General features: G+C 38.2%; 1 protein-coding gene across 1 annotated transcript in view; it reads right to left on the bottom strand.

Moving 5' to 3' along the window:
• The window catches only part of LOC133665308 (E3 ubiquitin-protein ligase SH3RF3-like), a 289,756-nt gene that overhangs the window by 104,513 nt on the left and 162,957 nt on the right, over positions 1 to 22,286 (bottom strand). Inside the window, exon 2 of the mRNA XM_062070567.1 lies at positions 8 to 283. Coding sequence (XP_061926551.1) covers positions 8 to 283 — 276 coding nt within the window. The remainder of the gene's footprint in view (positions 1 to 7; positions 284 to 22,286) is intronic.

Genomic DNA, 22,286 nt, shown 5'->3' with positions numbered 1-22,286 from the left:
GTGTCACCTTGCTGAACGCCAGACAGTCTTTATCCTGGTCTTTGTTTTTGATCTCAAAGTCATACAGTGCTTTGCCCTGAGGTGGCGTCTGGCTGAGGGGCCGCAGCAGCTGGATGTAGCTGGCGGGCAAGAAGCCGTGGCAGCCGTTCAGCTCGCCGTGGTACCAATTGTCGTCCACTTTGCGTCGCAGGATGATGATGTCGCCTTTGGAGAACTGCAGGTCCCCCGGCTCCTTGCCCTCGTACGAGTACAGCGCCTTCCCGCACGGCAGAGCCGGGATGTTCTGAGGAAAAGACAACGTGGCCGTCAACTCAGTCGCGGCTCATGCGGGTGGGACAAAATAGCGGCCATTTTCCCCATCCTTTGCAAAAAAAAGTAGTCGATACTACTCAAGTTAAGTTAAAGTGCCAATGATTGTCACACACACACACTAGGTGTGGTGAAATTATTCTCTGCATTCAACCCATCACCCTTGACCCCCCCCCTGGGAGGTGAGGGGAGCAGTGAGCAGCAGCGGTGGCCGCGCCCGGGTATCATTTTTGGTGATTTAACCCCCAATTCCAACCCTTGATGCTGAGTGCCAAGCAGGGAGGTAACGGCACCCATTTTTATAGTCTGTGGTATGACTCGGCCCGGGGTTTGAACTCACAACTCACTCAGGATGATTACGTCGATATTTTTTTAGCATCACAAAATCTTTTTTCCATTTTTTAAAAATTCATATTATGTTTATAAAGTCATGTAAAGTATCAAAGAAGAGACGAATAAGTGATTATTACATTTGAACAGAAGTGTAGATGTTGAGACAGAAAATAAGCAGATATTAACAGTGGTATAATAATCCATTTTTACAGTTTGTCCCTCATAATGTAGATAAATGACACAATATGGTACCGGTACCAAGATATTGGTACCGGTACCAATCGAGCTGCTCCGTATTCAAAATGTGCGAGCTCTGTGCTAGTTTACGTCGGACATTGCTGTAGTCATGCTAAAGATTAGCATTAGCAATTTTACATGGCGGTTTATACACCTCAAACTTTGATAATGGAAACTACAGCTAAGATGCACGTTACACTCACACATCCGGTGTGCGATAAGTACAATACTTAGAGGACAAACACTTTGTAGGGCTCAACACAATACAAGACTGGCACATTCAGTTGAAGGGTTGGAATTACTGCCTTGCTAATGGAACACACCTTTGTCAACAGGTGACATCATTTTATATGGCCTGCCAAAAATAAAATGTGTCAGTAAAGTACTTTATATTTTTATCCATCTCCATTTTGACAGAAAAAAAACATTATTTTATTATTGAATAATGCTTGTTTTCTTTGTTTTTGTTAAAATGAAAATAATTACTTAGGATTTCCCTTTTTTTTAAATTATTATTATTTTTATTTTTTTTACAGTAAACAAATGTCAGATCAGTTGCCAGAAATTTACCGTAAAAAACAGTTTTTCGGTCAATTTTAAGGTATACGTTTTTTTAACCGCAAAATCGACCATACATTTTTTTTAGTGTATGCTTGAAAATATATAATTATCAAACATGTAGAAAATGGTGTAATAATATCATGAAACAAATCCTTGCACATTTATATTGATGTATTATTCACTGTGCTGCCGTAGTCTGCACACTACTGCCATCTAGTGTCTTGGAGTAGCAACTGCATGCAGAGTATGCTTTAGAACAGAGTACTTGCAAATGAGACACACACAAAAAAATGTTGAATAAAATACGATTTTAGATTTTTCAAACAATTAATTGGTACCGTTGAGTACTGGCATCAATTCCCAGGTAACCGGGAATTAATATTTGTAATTTTTATATATTTTTAAATTTTAAATTTTTTATTTAGTCATAAGTTCATGTAAACTGTACACTTCAAGTGCATAGCAGGTACAACAAGTAGCGGTTTACATTTCCTGACCAAAAAGGTGAATGCTGAAGCTAAAATATGCCGACCCTTTCCACATACACTTTGTACGTGTCAAATAGAGAATAGAAAAACAAAAAACAAAAACAAAAAATCGATCTTGAGATAAAGAAACAAAAGGAAGGACTCTAGAGTCTCTGTCAAAATCATAGTACTTGATCACATGTTATGTATCTACATGTTATGTATCTACATGTTATGTATCTACATGTTATGTAACTACATGTTATGTATCTACATGTTATGTATCTACATGATACGTATCTACATGTTATGTATCTACATGTTATGTATCTACATGTTATGTATCTACATGTTACGTATCTACATGTCACATATCTACATGTCATGTATCTACATATTATGTATCTACATGTTATGTAACTACATGTTATGTATCCACATGTTATGTAACGGCATGTTATGTATCTACATGCTATGTATCTACATGTTATGTATCTACATGTTATGTAACTACATGTTATGTATCTACATGTCATGTAACTACATGTTATGTAACTACATGTTATGTATCCACATGTTATGTATCTATTTGTCATGTATCCACATGTTATGTATCTACATGTTATGTATCTACATGTCATGTATCTACATGTTATGTATCTACATGTTATGTATCTACATGCTATATAGCTACATGTTATGTACCTACATGTCATGTATCTACATGTTATGTGTCTACATGCTATATAGCAGGGGTCACCAACCTTTTTGAAACCAAGAGCTACGTCTTGGGTAGTGATTAATGCGAAGGGCTACCAGTTTGATACACACTTCAATAAATGGCCAGAAATAGCCAATTTGCTCAATTTACCTTTAACTCTATGTTATTATTAATAATTAATGATATTTACACTTAATTGAACGGTTTAAAAGAAGAGAAAACACGAAACAAATGACAATTACATTTTGAAACATAGTTTATCTTCAATTTCGACTCTTTAAAATTCAAAATTCAACCAAAAAAAGAAGAAAAAAAATAGCTAATTCGAATCTTTTTGAAAAAATTAAAAAAATAATTTATGGAACATCATTAGTAATTTTTCCTGATTAAGATTAATTTTAGAATTTTGATGAAATAGGTTAAAATCCAATCTACACTTTTTTAGAATATATAACAAATTGGACCAAGCTATATTTCTAACAAAGACACATCATTATTTCTTCTAGATTTTCCATAACAAAAATGTTAAAATAAATTCAAAAGACTTTGAAATAAGATTTAAATTTGATTCTACAGATTTTTTAGATTTGCCAGAATATTTTTTTGAATTTTAATCATAATAAGTTTGAAGAAATATTTCACAAATATTCTTCGTCGAAAAAACAGAAGCTAAAATGAAGAATTAAATTTAAATGTATTTATTATTCTTTACAATAAAAAATAAAAAAATTACTTGAACATTGATTTAAATTGTCAGGAAAGAAGAGGAAAGAATTTAAAAGGTAAAAAGGTATATGTGTTTAAAAATCCCAAAATCATTTTTAAGGTTGTATTTTTTCTCTAAAATTGTCTTTCTGAAAGTTATAAGAAGCAAAGTAAAAAAAATAATGAATTCATTTAAACAAAAGAAGACCAAGTTTTTAAAATATTTTCTTGGATTTTCAAATTCTATTTGAGTTTTGTCTCTCTTAGAATTAAAAATGTCGAGCAAAGCGAGACCAGCTTGCTAGTAAATAAATACAATTTAAAAAATAGAGGCAGCTCACTGGTAAGTGCTGCTATTTGAGCTATTTTTAGAACAGGCCAGCGGGCTACTCATCTGGTCCTTACGGGCTACCTGGTGCCCGCGGGCACCGCGTTGGTGACCCCTGCTATATAGCAACATGTTATGTACCTACATGTCATGTTATGTATCTACATGTTATATATCTACATGTCATGTATCTACATGTTATATATCTACATGTCATGTATCTACATGTTATGTTTATTACCGATTTCAATCAGTTAGTATCGCGGTACTTTATTACTACCGGTATACCGAACAACCCCAGTATATATATACTGACTTCTTTCAGGCTCATGATGGCGTGTCCACAAAATACACTGTGAAAGAAGTCGGTAGGTTTTACGGTAAACATTACAGTCGCCAGAAATTTACTGTAAAATCATCAGTGGTAGCATTTTTTTCTGTTTACAGCAATGCACTGTAAAAACGGGGAACGTGTTATGGTTGGAGGGAGTTGTGACGGCACAGTTCCACAAAGGGGCGGTATAGCGCTATGTTTTATTATATATATATATATATATATATATATATATATATATATATATATATATATATATATATATATATATATATATATATATATATATATATATACCATATCAATGTGAATGTGAAAGGTACCCTAGAGGTGTAAGTAAGGCAATTGTGAGTATTTTTTAGCAGTAAGCTAACTGACGCCACAAAGTGTGTTGAAGCGATGACACAAAAGTCCGAATGCGTCATTGTGTTATGGGAAAATGGCTAAAAGTGAAGGTACTGTACTTAATGCGGTTACATCAACAACACCCGCTGTTGCATGCATGGCTTTGTGCAAACGTTTACTTGAAAGAAGTCCAGTAAAAAGGACACAAAGACTGGAGCTGCTGTGTCATGCGGACTGATTCTCCACGGATGTCTCAGCCAGAGTCCCTGCTTGCATGGCCGCTGACGCAATGTTAGGAAAATGGCAGTAAAAATACACTCAGTGCATGTTCCTTGTCTGGGTTTACTGCAGGTCTAGACCACAGTCCCAAAACCCTCATGCTGGCTCATTGGAGACTCTAACTTGTCTGTAGGTGTGAATGTTGTGTTCTATAGGATTATCTAAATGTTTTATAAATGTAATAATGCAACAGGTGAACTGTAAACCCCAAAAGCAGTGAAGTTGTCACGTTGTGTAAATGGTAAATAAAAACAGAATACAATGATGTGCAAATCTTTTTCAAATTATATTCAATTGAATAGACTGCAAAGACAAGATAATTAATGTTGGAACTGGTAAACAATGTTATTTTTTGCAAATATTAGCTCATTTGGAATTTGATGCCTGCAACATGTTTCAAAAAAGCTGGCACAAGTGGCAAAAAAGACTGAGGAAGTTGAGGAATGCTCATCAAACACTTATTTGGAACATCCCACAGGTGAAAAGGCAAATTGGGAACAGGTGGGTGCCATGATTGGGTATACAAGCAGCTTCCATGAAATGCTCAGTCATTCACAAACAAGGACGGGGCGAGGGTCACCACTTTGTCAACAAAATGCGTGAGTAAATTGTTTAAGAACAACATTTCTCAACCAGCTATTGCAAGGAATTTAGGGATTTCACTGTCTACAGTCCGTAATATCATCAAAAGGTTCAGAGAATCTGGAGAAATCACTGCACGTAAGCGATATTACGGACCTTTGATCCCTCAGGCGGTACTGCATTAAAAAGCGACATCAGTGTGTGAAGGATATCACCATATTGGCTCAGGAACACTTCAGAAAACCACTGTCAGTAACTACAGTCGGTCGCTACATCTGTAAGTGCAAGTTAAAACTCTACTATGCAAAGCCAAAGCCATTTATCAACAACACCCAGAAACGCTTCGCTGGGTCCGAGCTCATCTAAGATGGACTGATACAAAGTGGAAAAGTGTTCTGTGGTCTGACGAGTCCACATTTCAAATTGTTTTTGGAAACTGTGGACGTCGTGTCCTCCGGACCAAAGAGGAAAAGAACCATCCGGATTGTTCTAGGCGCAAAGTGTAAAAGCCAGCATGTGTGATGGTATGGGGGTGTATTAGTGCCCAAGACATGGGTAACTTACACATCTGTGAAGGCGCCATTAATGCTGAAAGGTACATACAGCTTTTGGAGCAACACATGTTGCCATCCAAGCAACGTTACCATGGACGCCCCTGCTTATTTCAGCAAGACGATGCCAAGCCACGTGTTACATCAACGTGGCTTCATAGTAAAAGAGTGCGGGTACTAGACTGGCCTGCCTGTAGTCCAGACCTGTCTCCCATTGAAAATGTGTGAAGCCTAAAATAGCAGAAGGGAGACCCCCGGACTGTTGAACAACTTAAGCTGTACATCAAGCAAGAATGGGAAAGAATTCCACCTGAGAAGCTTCAAAAATGTGTCTCCTCAGTTCCCAAACATTTACTGAGTGTTGTTAAAAGGAAAGGCCATGTAACACAGTGGTGAAAATGCCCCTGTGACAACTTTTTTGCAATGTGTTGCTGCCATTAAATTATAAGTTCATGATTATTTGTAAAAAAAAAAAAAAAAATTCTCAGTGTGAACATGAAATATCTTGTCTTTGCAGTCTATTCAATTGAATATAAGTTGAAAAGGATTTGCAAATCATTGTATTCTGTTTTTATTTAGGAATGACACGAGTGAGACCATCACAAGAGGAATAGAGGAGCCAAAACACCCTTCTTTCTCTACCTCACTCTCGCTTGCATGCCATAAATATCCACTGACAAGGTAAAAACTATTTTTTTGTATTGTAGCAACATGGTTGTTAACGTTTTTGACGGCAGGAAAGCTCTTCCTGGTTGCACGGAGATGGTCCAAAATAGCTTTTAAAGACTTGATTATTCGGGGGAAAAAAGTTTAAAAATCTGCCAAAAAATGTATTAATAATAATTTTTCAAAAAATGAGTATTGAAAATCAAACTGAGGAAATTGTGAATCGATTCAGAATTGGGGTGAATGAGAATCCATTTTTTTGTGCGCCCCAAGTCTTTACTACTATCTATCGTCCTGTGACAAAATGACTGTAAATAATTGTTATGTTTAGGGTCGTACGGTATACCAGTATTAGTATAGCACCGCAATACTAATGAATCATATTCGGTACTATACCACCTCTAAAAAGTACCAGTCCCCCCCCCCCCTTTTTTTTAAAAAAATAACGGGCATGACGGCGCGTCGTCACGTAATGACATTGCTGGTTTTACGAGCAGAGGAGCATGTTCGACAGCGCACACACACAGAGTACTCACAAGCAGACACAGTGTATGGACAGAAAAGGGAGAACGGAAAATTTTGGTGTAAAAAGTACAGATAAAGGTTATAAGTTAAGTTATAACACTGAAACACCCAAGTAGCGTTATCACTGGAGGACGAGGAATAGCTAAGCATGCTTCACTACACACCGTAGGAGGATACAATAGCTCACCGGCGTCACCGCTAACAAAAGCGAGCGCTCCTGAATGCTAGTAAACAAATGCTATGAGTGGATCTACACCTGACATCCACTGTAATGATACCACGTACAATAGCGTATCTAGTCGATACTACTACGATTACATGGATTAAAAAATCATATTATGTTTATAAAGTCATGAAATACGTCCCTGGACACATGAGGACTTTGAATAAGACCAATGTATGATGCTGTAACTACTTGGTATCGGATCCATACCCTAATGCGTGGTATCATCCAAAACTAATGTAAAGTATCAAAGAAGAGAAGAATAAGTGATTATTACATTTGAACAGAAGTGTAGATAGAACATGTTAAAACAGAAAATAAGCAGATATTAACAGTAAATGAACAAGTGGATTAATAATAATTTTTAACAGTTTGTCCCTCGTAATGTTGACAAAATAATAGGTAGATAAATGACACAATATGTTACTGCATACGTCAGCTGGTTTGTTTACTTACTACTAAAAGACAAGTTGTCTAGTATGTTCACTATTTTATTTAAGGACTAAAAGACAATAATAAACATATGTTTCATGTACACTAAGATTTTTTTGTTAAAATAAAGACAATAATTAACATTTTTGTGGTCCATTTTATTTAGATAAGTATCAAAATACCTTTTGGCACCGGTACCAAAATATTGGTATCGGGACAACCCTAGTCATGTCTCTTATTGTATTAATTTTAAAGGCCTACTGAAAGCCACTACTAGCGACCACGCAGTCTGATAGTTTATATATCAATGATGAAATCTTAACATTGCAACACATGCCAATACGGCCGGGTTAACTTATGAAGTGACATTTTAAAATTCCCGGGAAATATCCGGCTGAAACATCGCGGTATGATGACGTATGCGCGTGACGAAGTCCGACTAACGGAAGTTATGGTACCCCGTAGAATCCTATACAAAAAGCTCTGTTTTCATTTCATAATTCCACAGTATTCTGGACATCTTTTGCAATTTTTTTAATGAACAATGAAGGCTGCAAAGAAGACAGTTGTAGGTGGGATCGGCAATAAAAGTTCACCTCCAGGCAGCTACAACCCTAAACTAACACCCTCCCCGGATTGCTAATAATCAAATGTAAACAATCAAATGCAGATACTTTTTCTTTTTCTTATGCCTTCTGATCTCTCTCTCTCTCTCTCTCTCTCTCTCTCTCTCTCTCTCTCTCTCTCTCTCTCTCTCTCTCTCTCTTTTTCTCTCTCTCTATGTCCACTACTTGATGTCCATACCCCCCCCCCCATACTCCCCCCCCCCTCCACACCCCTGATTGTAAATAATGTAAATAATTCAATGTGATTATCTTGTGTGATGACTGTATTATGATGATAGTATATATGATAGTATATATCTGTATCATGAATCAATTTAAGTGGACCCCGACTTAAACAAGTTGAAAAACTTATTCGGGTGTTACCATTTAGTGGTCAATTGTACGGAATATGTACTTCACTGTGCAACCTACTAATAAAAGTCTCAATCAATCAATCAATCGGTGTATTAGCAGCGGACTACAGCAACACAACCAGGAGGACTTTGTTGGAGCGCTAGCCGCGCTAGCCGCGCTAGCCGCCGACTTCACCTTGACTTCCTACGTCTCCGGGCCGCCAAACGCATCGGGTGAAGTCCTTCGTCCTTCTGCCGATCGCTGGAACGCAGGTGAGCACGGGTGTTGATGAGTAGATGAGGGCTGGCTGGCGTTAGTGGAGAGCTAATGTTTTTAGCATAGCTCTGTGCAGTCCTGTTGCTAAGTTAGCTTCAATGGCGTCGTTAGCACAGCATTGTTAACCTTCGCCAGCCTGGAAAGCATTAACCGTGTATTTACATGTCCACGGTTTAATAGTATTGTTGATTTTCTATCTATCCTTCCAGTCAGGGGTTTATTTCTTTTGTTTCTATATGCAGTTAAAGCAAGATGCTATCACGTTAGCTCGTAGCTAAAGCATTTCGCCGATGTATTGTCGTGGAGATAAAAGGCACTGAATGTCCATTTCGCGTTCTCGACTCTCATTTTCAAGAGGATATAGTATCCCAGGTGGTTTAAAATACAAATCTGTGATCTACAATAGAAAAAGGAGAGAGTGTGGAATCCAATGAGCCAGCTTGTACCTAAGTTACGGTCAGAGCGAAAAAAGATATGTCTTGCACTGCATTCTAGTCCTTCACTCTAACGTTCCTCATCCACAAATCTTTCATCCTCACTCAAATTAATGGGGTAATCATCACTTTCTCGGTCCGAATCTCTCTCGCTCCATTGTAAACAACGGGGAATTGTGAGGAATACTAGCTCCTGTGACGTCACGCTACTTCCGCTACAGGCAAGGCTTTTTTTTTATCAGCGAGCAAAAGTTGCGAACTTTATCGTCGATTTTCTGTACTAAATCCTTTCAGCAAAAATATGGCAATATCGCGAAATGATCAAGTATGACACATAGAATGGATCTGCTATTCCCGTTTAAATAAAAAAAAATCATTTCAGTAGGCCTTTAAGGCTAAAAAAGGATTCCAATTATTAGTCCACACACCCAGAGAATGTCCAGCACCCCCTGCTGTGCACTAATTAGTGAAGGTGGACTTTTGTAATGGGCAGAATGTGTGTGTGTGTGTGCACTTGTCTCACCGTCCTTGTGTGGACATACACTTGATAAAGCACCCTTTCTGTGAGGATCTTTTGACTTGTGAGGACATTTGCCTGGTCCTCACAACTACAGAAGTCAAATATTTTTTTTACTTTGTGTTTTTTGCATTCTGAAGTGAGGTTGCAACTAGGGATGTCCGATAAATGTTTTAAAATGTAATTATTGGTATCGTTTTTTTTTATTATCGGTATCGTTTTTATTTATTTATTTATTTTATTTTTTTAATTATTAAATCAACATAAAAAACACAAGATACACTTACGATTAGTGCACCAACCCCAAAAAAATATTATCGGTATCGTTTTTTTTTATTATATATTTTTTTTAAATTAAATCAACATAAAAAACACAAGATACAGTTACGATTAGTGCACCAACCCAAAAAAAATATTATCGGTATCGTTTTTTTTAAATTATTTTTTTAAATTATTTTTTAAATTTTTTTTATTAAATCAACATAAAAAAACACAAGATACACTTACGATTAGTGCACCAACCCAAAAAAAAAATTATCGGTATCGTTTTTTTTAATTATATATATTTTTTTAATTAAATCAACATAAAAAACACAAGACACACTTACGATTAGTGCACCAACCCAAAAAAAATATTATCGGTATCGTTTTTTTTTTAATTGTTTTTTTTTTTTAATTTTTTAAATCAACATAAAAAACACAAGATACACTTACAATTAGTGCTCCAACCCAAAAAAACTCCCTCCCCCATTCACACTCATTCACACAAAAGGGTTGTTTCTTTCTGTTATTAATATTCTGCTTCCTACATTATATATCAATATATATCAATACAGTCTGCAAGGGATACAGTCCGTAAGCACACATGATTGTGCGTGCTGCTGGTCCACTAATAATACTAACCTTTAACAGTTAATTTTACTCATTTTCATTCATTACTAGTTTCTATGTAACTGTTTTTATATTGTTTTACTTTCTTTTTTATTCAAGAAAATGTTTTTAATTTATTTATCTTATTTTATTAATTTTTAAAAAAAGTACCTTATCTTCACCATACCTGGTTGTCCAAATTAGGCATAATAATGTGTTAATTCCACGATTGCATATATCGGTTGATATCGGTATCGGTAATTAAAGAGTTGGACAATATCGGAATATCGGATATCGGCGAAAAGCCATTATCGGACATCCCTAGTTGCAACTCTCTACTCCCATCTAGGGCTAGATATATATTTTTTCATCATTCTAGCTATAGTGGAAAGGGGGGCCCTCACAACCTACTAACTAAACGTGGGTCCACACAAAGTAGGCAAGACATGTATGTGGGTGTGTGTGTGTGTGTGTGTGTGTGTGTGTGTGTGTGTGTGTGTGTGTGTGTGTGTGTGTGTTTGTGTGTGTGTGTAAACACTGGCCATCTGTTCACATCTTCCAGTCAGTCCTGGTCTACACGACATTGTTGCTTGAAAGCCTCCAGACATTTGGCACTTGAACTAGTCGAGCAAGCAGAGTTTAGCACAAGCAGAAGTCAAGTCAGCAGCGTGAAGATCTTCCCCTGGGTGGAGCGCTGGAGATAGCCGCGGTCATGACGGTGGTGTCAGCGTGCGCTGCGGAGTGCATCGGGGCGTGGAAGTGACTTACCCAGGGCGTCCGCCTCGGCCCGGAGCTCTCCGCTTTGAAACATGACGGCATAAAGAGCAGAGAGGGAGACTCGTTACCGCGCGGCCGTCATTTTCACACGACTAAGTCTTCCCGCGCGGTTCTGGCACCCGGGTCTTTACGGTTCTGGAATAAGATCCAGCATTGCATGTCTTCAAGTGGCAGTGGAGAGGAAAAACTAGTTGCTGATATCTGATTTAGGACACCAAAAGACTAGCAACGTTTGCAAACGTGACTTGAGGAACCACAGATCCCTTCCCCATCAACAACAACGCTTGTCAGGTTCAAACACTGATGACATCTATGAAACAAGACAAGAAGCGAGGAATTAAACAGAGACAGAATTACATTTGGCCTCAATGAGGAGAAACGCGCACACCTGTACCCTGGGGTGGATGAGCATTAACTTTTAGAAGCCGCGCCAGCAACTTGAGGGTTCCAGGTTCGATTCCCGCTTCCGCCATCCTAGTCGCTGCCGTTGTGTCCTCGGGCAAGACACTTTACCCACCTGCTACCACACCGGTTTAAATGTAACTTAAATATTTGGTTTCACTACGTAAAGCACTTTGAGTCTCTAGAGCAGGGGTCACCAACCTTTTTGAAACCAAGAGCTACTTCTTGGGTAGTGATTAATGCGAAGGGCTACCAGTTTGATACACACTTCAATAAATTGCCAGAAATAGCCAATTTGCTCAATTTACCTTTAACTCTATGTTATTATTAATAGTTAATGATATTTACACTTAATTGAACGGTTTAAAAGAGGAGAAAACACGAAAAAAATGACAATTACATTTTGAAACATAGTTTATCTTCAATTTCGACTCTTTAAAATTCCAAAATTCAACCGAAAAAAAGAAGAGAAAAACTAGCTAATTCGAATCTTTTTGAAAAAATTTAAAAAAGAATTTATGGAACATCATTAGTAATTTTTCCTGATTAAGATTAATTTTAGAATTTTGATGAAATAGGTTAAAATCCAATCTACACTTTGTTAGAATATATAACAAATTGGACCAAGCTATATTTCTAACAAAGACAAATCATTATTTCTTCTAGATTTTCCAGAACAAAAATTTTAAAAGACATTCAAAAGACTTTGAAATAAGATTTAAATTTGATTCTACAGATTTTCTGGATTTGCCAGAATAATTTTTTTGAATTTTAATCATAATAAGTTTGAAGAAATATTTCACAAATATTCTTTGTCGAAAAAAACAGAAGCTAAAATGAAAAATTTAATTAAAATGTATTTATTATTCTTTACAATAAAAAAAATAAATTTACTTGAACATTGATTTAAATTGTCAGGAAAGAAGAGGAAGGAATTTAAAAGGTAAAAAGGTATATGTGTTTAAAAATCCTAAAATAGTTTTTAGGGTTGTATTTTTTCTCTAAAATTGTCTTTCTGAAAGTTATAAGAAGCAAAGTAAAAAAAATAATGAATTTATTTAAACAAAAGAAGACCAAGTCTTTAAAATATTTTCTTGGATTTTCAAATTCTATTTGAGTTTTGTCTCTCTTAGAATTAAAAATGTCGGGCAAAGCGAGACCAGCTTGCTAGTAAATAAATACAATTTAAAAAATAGAGGCAGCTCACTGGTAAGTGCTGCTATTTGAGCTATTTTTAGAACAGGCCAGCGGGCTACTCATCTGGTCCTTACGGGCTACCTGGTGCCCGCGGGCACCGCGTTGGTGACCCCTGCTCTAGAGAATAAGCGCTATATAAATATAATTCACTTCACCCTTGTACAGTGTTCCACGCTCACAACTAGCGTCTTTTTGTGTCTTTTTCACCATCTCAGGGGGACGTGAAAGTGGACCGGCCTGTCGGTCCACGGCCACATTTGTGTAGTAGCAGGTGAGAGATGCACGAATTATAATCTAGAATGTACTTTTAGCGAGTTTGAGACCAAGGAGAAGCAGCCGCCATCTTATAGTGTGTCAACAATAGCACAATAGCAATAATATACAAATAGTCCGTCTGCGTTAGCGCTTATAATAACAATATTGTTTTGTTTATTTTCAGGTCACGACATGTAAATGGAGTATTGTAGGCGCTTATTGGATGTTTTTTTAGAGAGTATAATGAGAGGATACTTCATCCGTTGATGCAATTGTTGGATATTTATTTACCATTTAGTATGCGTAAAAAAATAAAAACACGTGTTCTTGTCTTACATAAGGATTGTGAATGATAAACAACACAACTGTAATACAATGTTTGCATATTTCCAGTACGACTGACCTAATAATATGGTCAGAGTGCAGACGTGTTACTACAGTGACTTTATTTTACATGGACAACATTTTAATAGTCATTTTCATTTTTGAAACAGCTGAATGAGCAGAACAGTCACGGTATGAATACATATTTATGATTGAATTAGTCATCTTTGTAAGTAAGCACATTCCTATAATAACTTAAAATGCATTTAGAAGTCCGTTGAAAAATTAGAGCCCTTTAAATATGTCTACACTTGTGGAGGGAGGTGTGGCCAGCGCGCCTGCAGGAGCAAAAGTCACCGCCTCTGTCTATGGTGCTGAGGACGAGCACCATCGGATGTGCTGACGGTGAGACAGGGGAATAGATTTCCCAGGTGGTACATGTTAATCTAATCATCTGTTGTCTTTAACAGTAAGCGGCCGAGAGCAGGGGTGGAGAGAGGATACGGACGTGACTGAAAAGTCACATTCTGCGGGAGAAAGACTTTGATAAAATCTATGTGCATTAAAAACTTTGTTAAAAACTGTACGCTTGGCTCCTGTGCCGTGTCTACAGTGGAACGGCTAGGAAGCAACGCTTTATTATCCGATTAGTCGAATAATCGTTAAGATAATCAAAATAATCGTTAGTTGCAGACCTAGTCTCCAGCGACTATAACACACACACACACACACACTGAGCTAATTCAACTCAATAAATGCTAGCCACACTCAGCAGTAGAGTTTTCCAGAACAATATTCTATTGCTATCAACAGTTCCTTTTCCATTCCAGGAACTTTTCCCATTGGAACTACGATTCACAAACTTAACTGCTTCTTGAACGTGGTATAGTGAGGCAGAGTTCCCCTTAAGAAACAATGTAAACATGCATAATTGGTTCCAGCCTCAACAAAAATCGAGAATCTGTGTCTATCTACCACCACTACTGTTTTCTGTTTATTTGTTACTGACTGTGGCAGGACACCTCTGCCTCTGTTTCACTTTATGTTGCTGGTAAATAATATGGTTGTAGTAGTAGGCTAAAGTGAAATGATTTAGTAGGCACTAATTAAAGGGGCAGAGCTTTAAGAGACATTTTAGCTTTACATTTTTACAAGATGTATTTTTTGTAAGAACCACAATTAATCAATATATTTCAGTGAATAACTTATTGTTCAAATCTGTATATAAATATGTACATAAAGTGTTGTAATTATATTGTAAAATGGATGGATGGATGGACGTTTAAAACAAGACTGTTATTATTAATTAGTAAGTATACATTCTTTGAGCCTTTTTAGAGAAAATCATATCGTTGTAGTAAATTATGCAAATTGTTCGATGATGTCATGGTGACCACGCCCATAACCACGCCCCCACCGCCACAGGTATCTTGACAGTTTATGGGAAACACTGTATATATATAATAAAACATAGAGCTGTACCGCCCCCTCGTGGAACTGTGCCGTCACAACTCCCTCCAACCATAACATGTTCCCCGTTTTTACAGTGCATTGCTTTAAATAGAAAAAAATGCTACCACTGACGATTTTACAGTACATTTCTGATGACTGTAATTTTTACCGTAAAACCTACCGACTTCTTCCACAGTGTATCTTGCGGACACACCTTCATGAGCCTGAAAGAAGAGAGTATGAATATGCGTTACACCTGCTAGCCACTCTTTGGCGGGCCAAACCAAATGACACAACGGGCCAAATTTGGCCTGCGGGCCCCACTTTGGGCATCCCTGGTCTATACGTGTTTTTCCAATTTTTGCGACTTTTTGCTGTGGACTTTGTGGTTCCTCCTTGGGGCGGACACACCCGTGACTACATTGTGGAGCTTAAAAGTGTTCCCATTGTAAACACAGAAGTCTGGGTTAGTCGATGATCCGGCTGGCAAAATGCCCAGCAAACAATAAAGTGTCAGCATCGATCTGCAGTTCTTTCTGCAGCCGCTTAGAAATAAATGATCGCCTGGTTCACGGCACACCCTCGTAAACGCAACAGATGAAGAAAGGCGTGTTGTTACTCACGGGGTTCTACTCTAATTGTCGCCTTGACGGTACAGAACTGATGAAGTGCCGCCCTCTGAAAGGGAGAACATGACTTTACTTCAATCAATAACGGAGCCGCATCTCCTCATCCGTGGCTCCAGAGTGCAACAACAACAAGGTCGGAAATGTGTCCCGTGAAAAACCGTCCGACCAGAACTCTCTAATAACTAATGTTCCTACACACGCTTCTGCTCGCGCTGGCCGCGTCACGCCCACATGCCGGCAAGGCTGTGGGCGATCAGCAATCTGCACACCTGAAGCTGATGATCAGACCTGCCTTCATAAGCCTGCACAACCTGCCATCCCTCACCGGAATATAGTCTTCTGTACCGTAAGCCGATAACCCAGCTTTATGCTCTCTCTCTCTGCGTTTTCCCCTTCGTGTTTCATTGTTCTTCCTTGTCGTCCTCCCCAGCAATCTGCCTTCGTCCTCGCGTTATCGAGCTGTGCGCCTCGACTTCTCTTTTGGACTTCCACCCTCGATCCTCGACCCCTCGCATGGACACGGACTCTGACGCCTCTCTCTCGCCCTGGATCATCTGCCTGCCCCACGGACTGCCTTCATGCCTTGTTCCTCCTCTCGAGTCAACACTTCTGGTAAACACACAGCAATGAATTCCTACACATAGTCGTACACCACCATGTGCCACACACACCATTCTCTAGTTAATTCAATTATATTGTTCATTATTTATTATAATGTTTATATATACATATAATAAATACATAGAGCAATATTGCCCCCTTGTGGTTCTGTGCTGTCACAACTCCCTCCTCCAACCATAACAACACCATAGTAATACGTGCATCTCTGACTACGGTAGCCGTAATGGGCCGACAATCCATCAAGCGGCGTGGCTTTAAAGTCATACTAAAACATTTTGACGGATTTGTGAGTGCCGTGTGTAATGTTCTTTATTTTAACATTTTTAAATAATATAAAACGTCACATTTAAAGTTTTGGTGTTGTTTACTGGCGTCTTATTGCAGTCTACACATATCTCTTATGGGTGACTGCTATCGTATTACAGTCCACACATATCTCTTATGGGTGACTGCCATCATAATACAGTCTACACATATCTCTTATGTGTGACTGCCATCGTATTACAGTCTACACATATCTCTTATGGGTGACTGCCATCGTATTAAAGTCTACACATATCTCTTATGGGTGACTGCCATCGTATTACAGTCTACACATATCTCTTATGTGTGACTGCCATCATATTGCAGTCTACACATATCTCTTATGGGTGACTGCTATCGTATTACAGTCCACACATATCTCTTATGGGTGACTGCCATCATAATACAGTCTACACATATCTCTTATGTGTGACTGCCATCGTATTACAGTCTACACATATCTCTTATGGGTGACTGCCATCGTATTAAAGTCTACACATATCTCTTATGGGTGACTGCCATCGTATTACAGTCCACACATATCTCTTATGGGTGACTGCCATCGTATTACAGTCTACACATATCTCTCATGAGTGACTGCCATCGTATTACAGTCTACACATATCTCTTATGGGTGACTGCCATCGTATTACAGTCTACACGTATCTCTTATGGGTGACTGCCATCGTATTACAGTCTACACGTATCTCTTATGGGTGACTGCCATCGTATTACAGTCTACACATATCTCTTATGGGTGACTGCCATTGTGTTACAGTCTACACATATCTCTTATGGGTGACTGCCATCGTATTACAGTCTACACATATCTCTTATGGGTGACTGCCATCGTATTACAGTCTACACATATCTCTTATGTGTGACTGCCATTGTATTACAGTCTACACATATCTCTTATGTGTGACTGCCATCGTATTGCAGTCCACACATGTCTCTTATGGGTGACTGCCATCGTATTACAGTCCACACATATCTCTTATGGGTGACTGCCATCGTATTACAGTCTACACATATCTCTTATGTGTGACTGCCATCGTATTACAGTCCACACATATCTCTTATGTGTGACTGCCATCGTATTACAGTCCACACATATCTCTTATGGGTGACTGCCATCGTATTACAGTCTACACATATCTCTTATGGGTGACTGCCATCGTATTACAGTCCACACATACCTCTTATGTGTGACTGCCATCGTATTACAGTCTACACGTATCTCTTATGTGTGACTGCCATCGTATTGCAGTCCACACATATCTCTTATGTGTGACTGCCATCGTATTAAAGTCTACACATATCTCTTATGGGTGACTGCCATCGTATTACAGTCTACACATATCTCTTATGGGTGACTGCCATCTACTGGTCACACTTATCATTACACCATCTACCAAATAAAATTGCTTTGAGGTAGGTAAGCACAACCAGAATTATGCCGTGCATTAGGCGCACCGTGTTATAAGGCGCACTGTCGATTTTTGAGAAAATGAAAGGATTTTAAGTGCGCCTTATAGTCCGAAAAATACGGTAGTTTTTGTTACTTGACCATGGATGAACTTTTAAATGGAGCCAAACATGTCTCTTGAGTTCCTTCATCTTGTGTCGCGCCTTCAGGCAAAAAGCAGGGCACAGCATTGTTGAGGAGGCGGAGCCCTCCACGTCAAAAGACGATTTCCGAAGAATGGAACAATTGCTGAAGAAGGTTTCCGTATTGCAGCAAGTTTTAATTGTGATGAGACCGAGAAAGATGCCTTTATTACAGCAAAGAACACTACCGGGACGCAAGCCGATGAAGGATGGCCTAATTTGTGCAAACTGTAAGGTGAGGCCACTGCTCGTGTACCACACCCAGACACACAGTGTTCATAAAGGTAATAATGATGTTCTTTGTTTGTTTTTTACTGTAGCAACATGGTTGTTAGCGTATACTTCCTGTTTCACCTTCTTCACCTGTTCCTGGTTACCAATTCTGATGCTTTATATGCCAGCCCTGACCTGCTGCCCATACTTGTTGTTCCTTGGTTTTTGTCATTAAATACAAGTTTCCGGGGCAGCTGTGGCTACAAATGTAGCTTACCACCACCTCTGTGTGAATGTGGAGTGAATGAATGATAGGTTCTCACTTCTCTGTGAGCGCTTTAAGTCTAGTCCACAGGTGTCAAACTCAAGCCACATTATTTTATGTGGCCCGCGAAAGCCTGGAAATAATATAATAATAATAATAAAATGCTTCCTTCCCCTTTTGACATTAAAAATCATGTACTGCATGCAATTGCATATCTTTTAAGATTAAATATTATCCAAATATTATATTATCATGTGTTCCAAAAGTATCTTTTTTTTTAAATGAAGATAAATAGTGTACTTAAATATCTGCTTGACTTATGATTTCAAAACAAAATTATCAAATTGTAGATTGTACAATTGACAATAGATTTTTTTTACCGTAAAATCAACTTTGGTACTGTTTTTTTTTCCATTTACAGTAAGACACTAAAACATTAAAAACGAACAAAAAAAGCATTAAAACAACAAGATTTTACGGTAAAAAAAACCCCCAAAAAACTGGCAGCTCCGTTGCTTAAATTTTACCGCTAAAAACAGTGATATTGTTTCTCCATTATATGTATTAATTGTTTGTATATGCTGTAATAAAAAACACTGCTTTTACTGTAAAATTCTGGTGACTGAGCTGCCAGTTTTTAAAGAAAAATGTAAATATTTTTTTTGCAGCTTATATAAAAAAATATATTGTTAATGTATTATATATATATATATACATACATGTATACATTACTCATTGTTAAATGCGGCCCTCTAACCATAACTGCCATGTGGCCCTAAATGAAAACCAGTTTGACACTTCTGGTCTAGTCCATAGAAAAGCGCTATATAAATCCAAGCCATTATTATTATTATTATTATTATTATTGTTATCAATCCAATTACAGTTTGTGGAGGGAGAGTGCGATCGGCGCGCCTGCAGGAGCAAAGGTCACCGCCTCTGTCGATGGTGTTGAGGGCGGAGCACCATCGGATAGCGTGCTGACGGCGAGACACGGCTGGCAGGTGATTAGATTTCACAGGTGGTACGTGGTAATCTAATTAGACTTAGACTTCCTTTTTATTGTCATTCAAATTTGAACTTTACAGCACAGATAAGAACGACATTTCGTTACATAAGCTCATCAGCTGTCTTTAACAGTGAGCAGCCGGGAGCGGAGAGGGAGAGAGATGATACGGACGCGACTGAAAGGTCACGTTCTGCGAACCAAAAAAAGACTTTGATAAAAAACATTAAAACTTTGTTAAAACGGCACGCTTGGCTCCTGTGAAGTGTCTGAAACGACTTCCACACAGTTATATGGTTTCTTTTCAGGCTGATACCGATTATTAGTAGTCCGGGAGGCCAATAACTGATATTAGGAGCCTACGTCCATTTTTACCTCTTTTTACCTGTGCGACGCCTTCTCTGCACCCCGGGGTTCCAGCCCAACAGTCCAATACAGACAAAACACTGACAAGACAAAAGTTGTATAATATAATAGTGACTCCTTCTTCTTCCACGTTGACTTCCCGGGGTTACAGTTTGGAATTTGGGAGGGTCCTGAACTCAATATTAAGGAGTCCACTGAGCGGGACTTCAAATATTTGCATATTCCAGGGAAAGGTCACGCCAGGTCAACCGTCACACAAACAAGAACTAACACCCACTAAAGTGTCTCTTTTGGCATATTGGAACGCATCCGCCGGACTGGATTCACTCATTTGTCAGATGTGCTGCTCGCCAACGCTAACATTCCCATGTCCCAGTCCGTGTGTGTTTGTGTGTGTGTGTGTGTGTGTGTTTGTGTGTGTGTGTAGAGAGAGAGAGAGAGAGGTGGTAGACGGTCTGCAGGGACACAAAATGGTTTGGTTTTATAGAAATGGATGAGGAAGTGAGTGGAGTGGAACATCCTGTCCCAGCTACTATATTTCACACACACACACACACACACACACACACACACACACACACACACACACACACACACACACACACACACACACACACACACACACACACACACACACACACACACACACACACACACACACACACACACACACACACACTGTGATTACTCTGCCCTTTTGACTCTTGCTCATCTGTCCTTGGAGGGATATTGGGCTCTACAACTTTTTCCTAGTGTGTGTGTGTGTGTGTGTGTGTGTGTGTGTGTGTTCTGGCAATGCTTACTTAATGGGGACATCGCTCTGTTTACATAGGAGACCTCTGACGGGATGGGGACAAAAAAAACAGGTCCCCTAGAGCAGTGGTCCCCAACCTTTTTGTAGCTGGGGACCGGTCAACGCTTGAAAATTAGTCCCACGGACCGGGGAGAGGGGGGGGATTTTTTTTTTTTTTCTTTTTTTTTTCCATAAATAAATACAATCATGTGTGCTTACGGACTGTATCCCTGCAGACTGTATTGATCTATATTGACATACACATACACAATATGTATATATTATGTTTTTTATGTTCATTAAATTAAAAAAAAAAAAAAAAAAAAAAATTTTTTTTTTTTTTTAAATTTCTTGCGCGGCGCGGTACCGGTCTGCGGCCCGGTGGTTGGGGACCACTGCCCTAGAAGGAAACCTTTTTAAATGAAAGTCAGATCCATTCTGAAGATGCCTAAGTGATGTTTAAGCTTTGGCCCATAAAACATGTTTTTTTTTTTTCATTTTTTTTTTTCATAAAGAAATACAATCATGTGTGCTTACGGACTGTATCCCTGCAGACTGTATTGATCTATATTGACATACACATACACAATATGTATATATTGTGTTTTTTATGTTCATTAAATTTAAAAAAAAAAAAAAAAAAATACAAATTTTTTTTTTTTTTTTTTAATTTCTTGCGCGGCCCGGTACCGGTCCGCGGCCCGGTGGTTGGGGACCACTGCCCTAGAGGGAAACCTTTTTAAATGAAAGTCAGATCCATTCTGAAGATGCCTAAGTGATGTTTAAGCTTTGGCCCATAAAACATGTTTTTTTTTCTTTTTTTTTTTTTTTTTCATAAAGAAATACAAACATGTGTGCTTACGGACTGTATCCCTGCAGACTGTATTGATCTATATTGACATACACATACACAATATGTATATATTGTGTTTTTTATGTTGATTAAATTTAAAAAAACAAAAAAAAAAAACATTTTTTTTTTTTTTTTTAATTTCTTGCGCGGCACGGTACCGGTCTGCTGCCCGGTGGTTGGGGACCACTGCCCTAGAGGGAAACCTTTTTAAATGAAAGTCAGATCCATTCTGAAGATGCCTAAGTGATGTTTAAGCTTTGGCCCATAAAACATGTTTTTTTTTTTTCTTCTTTTTTTTTTTTCATAAAGAAATACAATCATGTGTGCTTACGGACTGTATCCCTGCAGACTGTATTGATCTATATTGACATACACATACACAATATGTTTTTTATGTTGATTAAATTTAAAAAATAAAAAAATAAAAAAATAAATTTTTTTTATTTTTTTTTAAATTTCTTGCGCGGCCCGGTGCCGGTGGTTGGGGACCACTGCCCTAGAGGGAAACCTTTTTAAATGAAAGTCAGATCCATTCTGAAGATGCCTAAGTGATGTTTAAGCTTTG

Source organism: Entelurus aequoreus, linkage group LG14 (genome assembly GCF_033978785.1).
Source record: "Entelurus aequoreus isolate RoL-2023_Sb linkage group LG14, RoL_Eaeq_v1.1, whole genome shotgun sequence".
In the NCBI taxonomy this organism is placed as follows: domain Eukaryota; kingdom Metazoa; phylum Chordata; class Actinopteri; order Syngnathiformes; family Syngnathidae; genus Entelurus; species Entelurus aequoreus.
The sequence above is the reverse complement of the archived record's forward strand: the minus strand, read 5'-3'. Positions and strand labels throughout refer to the sequence as shown.